Source organism: Mizuhopecten yessoensis, unplaced genomic scaffold (assembly GCF_002113885.1).
Source record: "Mizuhopecten yessoensis strain PY_sf001 unplaced genomic scaffold, ASM211388v2 scaffold716311, whole genome shotgun sequence".
NCBI lineage: Eukaryota > Metazoa > Mollusca > Bivalvia > Pectinida > Pectinidae > Mizuhopecten > Mizuhopecten yessoensis.
In genome coordinates, this window is record NW_018480053.1 from 455,505 (window position 1) to 466,543 (window position 11,039).

At 35.4% G+C, this 11,039-nt stretch overlaps 1 protein-coding gene across 1 annotated transcript in view; it reads right to left on the reverse strand.

Moving 5' to 3' along the window:
• The window catches only part of LOC110442903 (hemicentin-1-like), a 69,502-nt gene extending 58,463 nt beyond the window's left edge, over positions 1–11,039 (reverse strand). Inside the window, exons 1-4 of the mRNA XM_021486766.1 lie at positions 10,981–11,039; positions 4,982–5,119; positions 1,880–2,185; positions 1,271–1,570 (exon numbers count right to left, since the gene is read on the reverse strand). Coding sequence (XP_021342441.1) covers positions 1,271–1,570; positions 1,880–2,185; positions 4,982–5,057 — 682 coding nt within the window. The 5' untranslated portion in view covers positions 5,058–5,119; positions 10,981–11,039. The remainder of the gene's footprint in view (positions 1–1,270; positions 1,571–1,879; positions 2,186–4,981; positions 5,120–10,980) is intronic.

Genomic DNA, 11,039 nt, shown 5'->3' on the forward strand with positions numbered 1-11,039 from the left:
GAGTCTATATCACTCTACGGTAGTCGGAGTCTATATCACTCTGCGGTAGTCAGAGTCTATATCAGTGTAAAACACTTCAGTCAGAATCTATATTACTGTACGGTAGTCAGAGTCTATATCAGTGTATGTAAGTCGGAGTCTATATCACTCTACGGTAGTCGGAGTCTATATCAGTGTAAAACACTTCAGTCAGAATCTATATCACTGTACGGTAGTCAGAGTCTATATCAGTGTATGTAAGTCGGAGTCTATATCAGTGTAAAACACTTCAGTCAGAATCTGTATCACTGTACGGTAGTCAGAGTCTATATCACTCTACGGTAGTCGGAGTCTATATCACTCTACGGTAGTCGGAGTCTATATCAGTGTAAAACACTTCAGTCAGAATCTATATCACTCTACGGTTGTCAGAGTCTATATCACTCTACGGTAGTCGGAGTCTATATCACTTTATGTAAGTCGGAGTCTATATCACTCTACGGTAGTCAGAGTCTATATCACTGTATGTAAGTCGGAGTCTATATCACTCTACGGTAGTCGGAGTCTATATCACTCTATGGTAGTCGGAGTCTATATCACTCTACGGTAGTCGGAGTCTATATCACTCTACGGTAGTCAGAGTCTATATCACTGTAGAACACGTTAGTAAGAGTATATATGGTAAGTGTTACCTGCCCTTTCCAGTCTAAGAGTAGAGTGATAATTACATGGTAAGTGTTCCCTCCCCTTTGTAGTCTAATGGTAGTATGATCATTACACACTGTACGCGTTACCTCCCCTTTGTGGTCCTGAAATAGTGTTGTTAGTGTTACTTCCCCTTTGCAGTCTAGAAGTAGTTTTGAAACTATGTTGGTAATGAACGTGTTTATTACATTTTGAGTGTTACCTTCTTTGGTTGTCTAGCAGTAGCATATCACTTATCAATTACGATAGCAAGATCTAATCCGGATATGCCATATAGGTAATATTTGGCAAACTTAGGTTGTATTGTTATCAGGTTGCAATGAGATGGTCGCGAATAGAAATAGCCCAGCCTTGGGTACATCATTTGAGAACATACCCCTGCAAGACCTCAGTTGTCCCCCAACAATCCCGCTTATAGAAAATTTCTATTCTATATATGCCAATAATATAATTCTATACAACAGTTATTGAACGGTGGACGTCGAAAGTTCTTGATAATATATTTTACTTACTCAAACACACTCTTATTTTTTATTATTAAAAAGGGACAATTGGTGTCAGACAAAATGATATTTTTGGTACGTACTTCCGGTTACAGTTAGCGTTGCGCCATTGCTTTGAGACGAACCAAATGTGTTTGTTGCAAAACAAACATACGTTCCTGCATCTACCAGCGCGAGCCCAGTTATTGTTAGGGAAGGCGTTCCAGTATTTCCATTTATGTATTTGGAACCGTCAACTGTAATAGAGGAAGGATTGGTCCCGCTTGTCTTCGACCAGCTGACAGAAGTGGCTGCAGGATTAGCCGATATGACGCAACCTAGCGTGATAGACTGCCCTGCTGACCTAGTGTAGCCAGTCAAAGAGTTTTGCACCACTGGAGCGGCTAAACAAACGACATAAAAGATCAAAGTTACAATACAAAGCCATGCGTATTAAAAACATTTTCTAGCAAACGCAAAATTAATTTATTTCTGTCATCATTTAACAAGTTGTTGAATTTAAACAGCGTGTGAACAAGTGTTGTTAAAAATTTAATTATGCCTTTTCTAATTGTGCTTAAAATATCAGAGAAACGGAAATAACAACAAAAACAACAACGACGACAACACAAACATAACAACAATTACTTATGTTTGAGCAGAAAGCCAAGTACGAAAATCATTTTAAGTTAATTTAACATGCTTCATCTTACCATTGACTGAAGCTACAGTGAGAAACGTAGGGCCACTCTGTCCAAGTACTCCTGTGGCTGTGGAGGCAAAGCACCTATAGCTCCCTGTGTCAGCATTGGTCAAGCTGCTAATGATCAGTGAAGGGTTCGACGTGGTTACACCTGTGTACTTGCCGCCATTGTTAGTTATTGTCGTAACTGAACCTCCTCGATCCTGTAACCATAGGACTGTGGTGATGGCTGACGTTGCGCTCGCCGTACATGCCAGTGTGACGGTATTTCCGGGAACTTCCGTGTACGTTGGTTGTGAAACGATGACCGTAGGTGCTGCAACGGTATAAACTACTGTAAGCAGGGTGTCTTTATCTACATATCAAATTATATATTTTTCATGACACCATCGAAAAAAACTTATTTTATTTGCACGAATCAAAAGTCTTTCTACTAAGGTGTTGCGCAAAACTCAATAATAATACATGTAGAATAATATTTCACCAGTTTGTCTACCACTAGTTTGTCTTACACGAGATTGTCAACCACTAGTTTTTCTACCTCTTGTTTGTCTACCACAAGTTTGTCTACCACTAGTTTGTCTACCTCTTGTTTGTCTACAACTAGAATGTCAACCACTAGTTTGTCTAGCACTAGTTTGTCTTACACTAGTTTGTCTACGTCTTGTTGTCTACCACTAGAATGTCAACCACTAGTTTGTCGTCTACTAGTTTGTCTACCACTAGTTTGTCTACCTCTTGTTTGTCTACCACCAGTTTGTCAACCACTAGTTTGTCTACCACTAGTTTGTCTAACACTAGTTTGTCTACCACTAGATTGTCAACCACTAGTTTGTCTACCAGTAGTTTGTCTATCACTAGTTTGTCTACCACTAGTTTGTCAACCACTAGTTTGTCTACCACTAGATTGTCTACCACTAGATTGTCAACCACTAGTTTGTCTACCAGTAGTTTGTCTACCAGTAGTTTGTCTACCAGTAGTTTGTCTACCTCTTATTTGTCTACCACTAGAATATCAACCACTTGTTTGTCTACCACTAGATTGTCAACCACTAGTTTGTCTACCACTAGTTTGTCTAACACTAGTTTGTCTACCACTAGTTTGTCTACCACTAGTTTGTCTAATAGTTTGTCTACCACTAGTTTGTCTACCACTAGAATGTCTACCACTAGTTTGTCTACCAATAGTTTGTCTACCAGTAGTTTGTCTACTACTAGTTTGTCTACCACTAGATTGTCAACCACTAGTTTGTCTACCACTAGTTTGTCTGTCGTCATTTCCGTTACCAGTAGTTTGTCTACTACTAGTTTGTCTACCACTAGATTGTCAACCACTAGATTGTCAACCACTAGTTTGTCTACCACTAGTTTGTCTACCACTAGATTGTCAACCACTAGTTTGTCTAACACTAGTTTGTCTACCAGTAGTTTGTCTACCAGTAGTTTGTCTACCACTTATTTGTCTACCACTAGAATATCAACCACTTGTTTGTCTACCACTAGATTGTCAACCACTAGTTTGTCTACCACTAGTTTGTCTAACACTAGTTTGTCTACCACTAGTTTGTCTAATAGTTTGTCTACCACTAGTTTATCTACCACTAGAATGTGTACCACTAGTTTGTCTACCAGTAGTTTGTCTACCAGTAGTTAGTCTACCAGTAGTTTGTCTACCACTAGTTTGTCTACCACTAGATTGTCTACTAGTTTGTCTACCACTAGTTTGTCTACCACTAGTTTGTCTACCACTAGTTTGTCTACCACTAGTTTGTCTACCACTAGTTTGTCTACCACTAGTTTGTCTACCACTAGTATGTCAACCAATAGTTTGTCTACCACTAGTTTTTCTACCACTAGAATGTCTACCACTAGTTTGTCTACCACAAGTTTGTCTACCACTAGTTTGTCTACCACTAGATTGTCAACCACTAGTTTGTCTACCAGTAGTTTGTCTACCAGTAGTTTGTCTACCACTAGATTGTCTACCTCTAGTGTGTCTACCACTAGTTTGTCTAACACTAGTTTGTCTACGAGTAGTTTGTCTACCAGTAGTTTGTCTACCTCTTATTTGTCTACCACTAGAATATCAACCACTTGTTTGTCTACCACTAGATTGTCATCCACTAGTTTGTCTAACACTAGTTTGTCTAACACTAGTTTGTCTACCACTAGTTTGTCTACTAGTTTGTCTACCACTAGTTTGTCTACCACTAGAATGTCAACCACTAGTTTGTCTTCCAGTAGTTTGTCTACCACTAGAATGTCTACCAGTAGTTTGTCTACCACTAGTTTGTCTACCACTAGTTTGTCTACCACTAGTTTGTCTACCACTAGATTGTCAACCACTAGTTTGTCTACCAGTAGTTTGTCTACCAGTAGTTTGTCTACCACTAGATTGTCTACCTCTAGTGTGTCTACCACTAAATTGTCTACCACTAGGACGTCTACCACTTGTTTGTCTACCAGCAGAATGTCTCCATGGAATTAACCTTGTTCAGTCCGTTTAATTAAGCATTCTAAATAAAAAAGGGTAAAAGTAAAAAATATTCCTTTCATCTAGAAAATTAAAAATTCATTCCTTGCTTTATGTACTTTATGAAATACGGTTTTGTAACTTATTCGATAAAGTATGTAGAACATTTTTTCCACGGGGTTATATATATACTTTCCACGGGGTTATATATATACCTTCTACGAGGTTATATATATACTTTCCATCGATAAGTGCTACTCAATTTACATTTAATGATTTGGAAAGGCATAAATGAAGCAAACGGAGTGTTATTACAACATTACAAATGCCTTTTGACGCATAATATTTTCAGTTTTAAAACGATGCAACCCTGTTTGGCACCAATTCTAATCTTGGCTACCCTATCATAGAATGTCTATTGGTTTTGTTTTGAAAAACAAATACTGTTCCAACTATACAGCTTTAGGTCATGACTGACAGTGACAATTTGATCTTGAAAAAATAGTAATAACAATAAAAACTGATAAAATCCTTTTTGGGAATAATTATTTAAACACATTTCTTTTGTGGTGACGATCATGAAATGTGATTCAAGAGATATGATGCGGTTCATTTGTTTTCCTCAATATGTCTACTTACTTTGCGAAAATACTACTTGAAACATCGACAGCAGCACGAGACTCGAACGAACTCCAGGGAGCTTAATCCTCCCCATCTTCTTCGTGGGCTTGTTGCTACTGAATACAGCAATACTGTCGAAGTTTTGTCCTGAAAACCCTGTTCGAGAGCGCAAAGAAATAGTGATCACAAAGGGGACATTGTGGAAGTAAATCAATTATTAGATTATTAGAAGGTTTTGCAATCGATTTCCTGAATATGATAGTAATACATACATTATTCACCAAATCCATATCTAAAAAAACATCTAGTTTAGGCTTAAGGAGTTTCCACCCTTCGTAATACATATGTTTTTCTTGTCGTATTTTCGTGTCGTCATTTCCGTATTGCGTATCGGGCATTCCATTACCGTAGTGTAAATTATAGTAACACCGGGTAAACAATAGTACACGTGCGTGACGTGATATGTCAACACCCGATATCTAGACTTAACTTTGAAATCGGACATTAATTAACTCACGGGAAAACACTGACATACGATCAGACGACTTCAAGATGGTCCTGGAATGCAGACTGATGTGTTTTGTTTACCGACCTCACCTGTACGTATCACTTGCTAACAGTAGTTCACAAGCTCTTGGTCGCTACGACTTTTGTTGTCGAGCGAGTTACGCTCTGTCAGATGAATCGGTTCACAAATGCAATTACAATAACTCTGTGAAAATAGTGGTTTGTAAAATATCAAGATCCCTATAAAATGCAAGTGCATGTGCGTGCACGTAATAACGGCATACCATGCGATAGCCTATGGTTACATATGTACCTGACATGTTAATATACCATGCGTAAGCAGGCTATGGAATGATGTCCAAAGTGTACATGATTGAGAGTAATTTTGTTCCATAAAAGAACAGTAAATTGACAAATAAATATAGTAATTTAATTTATTTCCGTCGTTTTTGGTATATTAAATAAAATAAGTGTCATTGTATAAATTCTATCCCTCTGCAAAAAGTTCCGATTTATTTCAAGGTAGACAACTCTCATCAGGATCAAAATAATTGTAAAATGTAAAATAAATTAATTATAAAGACTTTGTGTGTATTTGGTTCAATTTTTCACTCTTTTTGTATGCAACTATGAGTCCTGTTTGATTTTTTTGGCTTGTATTTAGTAACTTTTATCCATATAGTTTCAATAAAAAACGCTTTTTGTAACATGTTGTAGATATTTTATGATAAATAAAATATTTGTAGGGTTGATTAGCAATGTTTCTTTTCATTATTTTATTGTTGTAATAGTTTCGGACAATGCCACACGCTCAAAAAATGTGAAAGTGTTGAATTTGACAAAAATTCAATTTTTCGGTATTTTTTACAAATAAATCCCCAGTTTATCGGAATGCTTANCAAATTAAATCTTAAATTATTATCAAGTCATTGTTTTATTATTTCTTTGCCATAATAACGACAAAGGCAGCGTATTGTTTTAAGTGAAACTCAAGATGGCATGAAAAGCATATTGCCTATATACTTAGTAAACATATGCAATTAAACTAGTGTATGTAGTGGTATCGTTGTTATTAAGTCATTTTCGTACGACTAAAACTAGTCTGTACATTCAATAAACCTGTTTCTAAAGTAATTCAAAGGTGAAGACCATGACGTGTTGACCTCACGATAAGTGAACACGCCCTGTCATATCGACAATCAAAGCCACGGGTGTGTGAGCGTCGTTCGTGTGAACTAGCATACGTAGTAGAAATCAGCTATACAGGCTAAAGCCTTCCCCGCCCAAGTTATGTCGTCTGAAGCAGCTGACGCATACGTCCCAGTTTAACAAACTTACGTTTTCATCGAATTAAATTTTCCCTTAGAAGATGAATATGTAATCTAATAAAATTCTATTTTTCGATATCAGAAAAAAAAATGTTTATTTCAATGCAATTTATTATTGATATCAATATAATCAATATTATTAAATGTCCCTCCAAAATTCAAAATTTGATCTTGAATAAAAACAAAATTTATTTCTGGATATCAGGAAAATTTGCACCGTTTACACGTCTACATGTAACTGTATGCGTCAGTCCGCCACTACTGCACGTTATACCAGACTAGAAATTTAATAAAATACACATTAAACTCCATTTAAAAGTCCTTTTACAGACACTACAGCGACAAGGTGGTATTATCTGCAATGTTGATGGACGTCCTAATCATTATGTGTTCTACGATACCTGATGCATAAGGTTACGTCTGGGACGAGAAATACAGGTTTGTAATGAAAGACTGCTCATATTAAATATTTACAGCATATTCTTGTCTGTTAAATATACGAAACACCAAACAAAACTATCAAAACAATCTCCAGTCATGCTTGGCAATAGGGTAAAAAATGACAACACACCTGCCAACAAAGATAAGGTATGCACTCTATTATGAGGCATAGACCATAGAATTAGATATCCTGTTTACAAAGCCAAATGTTAACGTGCCTTTTGTAGTAAAGTCATATGCTGCGGCAATATGTTGCCCGTGAATGCAAAGAAATGCATACATAGAAAACCAGAAGCTAGACCAGATAACAGACCAGAGAACAGACCAGTAACAGAGGTCTATATTGCAACAACCTACACAGTGACAATGTTTCTAAAATTGCAGGTATTATATTTATTTTTAATATACTTTGACAACCAAAAGTTGATTAAGAATTCTCAAAATAATACATCGTATCATTCTTTAGGCTTGAAACATTTAACAAACCTTTGCTGTATTATCATTTGAAAAGGGACATATTTATTTATATCTTTATTTTCGTGTTTGATTTTTCCCTTCCGAGTTACATTCCAATAAGTGACATGCTTCACAAACTCGGCAAACTACATACCTAAACTGCTCAGTCATACTTCACAAACTCGACAAACTACATACCTATATTACTCAGTCATACTTTACAAACTCGACAAACTACATACCTATACTTCACATACTCGACTAACTAGTTTACGGATTATCTATACCTTTTCATCCTTTGTCATGACTTTAATTGTCTACACACACAATCATTCAAATATATTCATATGTTCACATTAATGGAAGGTAACTACACTTACAACAGGTATCGTGCATGTGTTTAGCCTATCACAATACAAACAGCTTAGTAGAAACACGTACATGAGGAAGACAAAACTTAGGGAAGAGGTGAGTCAATTTAAGAGAATTATGAACAGTTATATTAAAAGATGAGCGTAACCGCGGGTTAGATACAGTATGCCAAAACTAATGACACAGCTGTTTTGTCCTCCCTTTCTAGTACTCATCAGTGACGCTAAGGGCCTAAACGTTGGAAATATAAACAGGTGTAAGTTCGAACTAGTGTTGAAACAGAATGGGAGGTGAATAAAACCCTTTATTTAGGAATTTTCAAAAAATTAGAGAACTGGTTAATTTTAAATTAATAGGTAAAATGTGTACACTGCGAAGCATGCAACTACTATAAAGAGATTACAATGGCCAACTTGGAAAAGTGAACCATTCTTGTCAAAACTAGAGTACGCATAAGTTAAATAATGAGTGACCATGACATTTCTCTTTTACGTTGTACACACTTAAAAAACGGGTGAATTTTGCACAAGTCCGCTAAGAATGTATCGCTTAAAATTGCGTGTAATTCGCGAGGTATGTTATTTTTAGGTGTTGCATCACGAGAAGGGTTTATTGTGAATTCAAGTATTCGAACTTTGTAACTTGCTATAAAACAACAAGAATTACGTTACATTTGAGTTCGTCAAAACTAAGAGAATACTCAACGTATGAAAAAACATAAAAATAAGGTATATCGAAACGTTAAAATTAAGGAAAATATGGCTCATAAATTCTAAATGCGTACATATTATTGTTATTGTAATTTACGACACTCGAACTAACAGCCTATGAAAAAAATGAAATTCAAAATTGTTCTCTTACAATCTTTAAAGCATTGTCACAAAAAGTACAAGAAAAGAATAACTCCCTACAATTCACCTGACAACGACTACTTATAAAAAAATGTCAATACTTCACATTTTAAAACCATTCATTTGACAGGGAGCTTATTAGAATTATATTGTCAACAAATGATATAAAACAATATCAACATACAATAACAAAATAGATCAACAAAGGCGACACGAAATAAAAACCAAAGGAATCAAAGAGACGCAAAACGTTACATCATCAAGGTCTGATTTCATATAATCTGAAAATTTGAACAATACATTAGATGTTTTATATATAAAAAAGGTAACAAGGAAATTAATTCAACATCATGAATGTGGTATCATTGAGGCGGACTAATTAAAATACGTGTAAGTCATATAAAGCGCATAATCTCTTGGTCTAATTTTTATTTATAGTTTGTCAACGTTGTATACAAAATATGGTTTAGTCAACAACAATAACGTTGCTATGCACCACAGACTGCGTGAATTACCGCCCATTTATGTTGATCAGGTCTGCTTAAAAATAGTTATACAAACAGGTTTTGTTTGTATAAGAATTACGTTCTGTCAAAGGTAAAAACACTTCTATTATGATTTAAGGCAATTCTCGGTAGTGTGTGCCTCAATAGATGCAGCGAAGCAAAACATTTTTTGATGTTCTGAACGACATCTTGCCGACATTGAAAGTAAATAAGATACATCGCAATCTTTCGACATTGTCAATTCCTTGCCCTCACATTAAAGATTTCCTTGGGTATAATCATGTTTTAACAAATTTGCAATTCCTATTTTACTGAGGAGTCCGGACACAATTATTATTTGCATGAGTGAATGATGATCGGATGGAGAAGCGATGACAATGTCGAAAGAGTTTATGATTAAGTCGTGGAGCCAAGGCTAGACTTTACATCACAGTTTTAGTTAACAATGACGGTTAGTTTCTTCTGTTTATCATATGAGTACTATACAGTCAATTAAATACGTACAAATATTGGCGATATGGGTCACTTAATCTGTTCTTGGATTGGTGAAAACGTATGCAAACGACATAAGTTAAATATCATTAAAATAAATAAAAATGATGTATGGATATATATAAATGCAGTTAGGGGTATATTCAAGAGTCTACCTTCTGAGGTTAAATCAGGATCAAGTCTCGTTTTGATCTAGTACACCAGACTTGATCGAGATTCGCATTACATTAAGCAAAGCGATAAACGCGATTTCTGTTAATCATGTGAATATTGAGGAACGCTAGTCATCAGGAGGTTTCTTTTATATCAATGGGTTAAATCAACAAAAATGGTGGAAATGGGGATTTTTTTTTAAATTCAAAAATAAGGGATAGAGGTAACCTAAATTACTTAATACAATATAAGAAATTGCGCTTACTTTTATTCAGAGGAAAATGCTATTCGACGAATTCTGATATACCGTTTTGTTCTCCCCTTTAAAATAAGTTATGTTTGGGAAAAAATTAATGATAAGAAAAACAATATTTTTTTATATAAACGTTTTTAAGATCTATGAGTTGCATTATGATAATTTCAGAAGCATGTATGATCTCGACTGTAAGTGGTAGAAAAAAATATAACGATGCAACTTTGATAATCTATATCTTATCCATTATATTTGAATTTGCATTTAGTTTGATCCTGCACTGAGAAACTTTCTAGTGCATATTTTAACATTCCTTATTGCACAAAATAGCATTGACCGTAACTTAATGTCATGATAACAATTGTCAAATATATTATATAGCGTTTCCTACAGCATTAACATGTCTACTAAGATATATAATATATTATAAAGCGTTTCCTACAGCATTAACATGTCAACTAAGATATATAATATATTGTATAGCGTTCCCTACAGCATTAACATGTCTACTAAGATATATAATATATTATAAAGCGTTTCCTACAGCATTAACATGTCAACTAAGATATATAATATATTAAATAGCGTTTCCTACAGCATTAACATGTCTACTAAGATATATAATTTATTCAATATACGGGGGACATGTTCTACTTACCACAGTCCCCCTTTTCACACCAGCAGCATCTAGGGACGACGGAAGTGAAGTAACGCCCT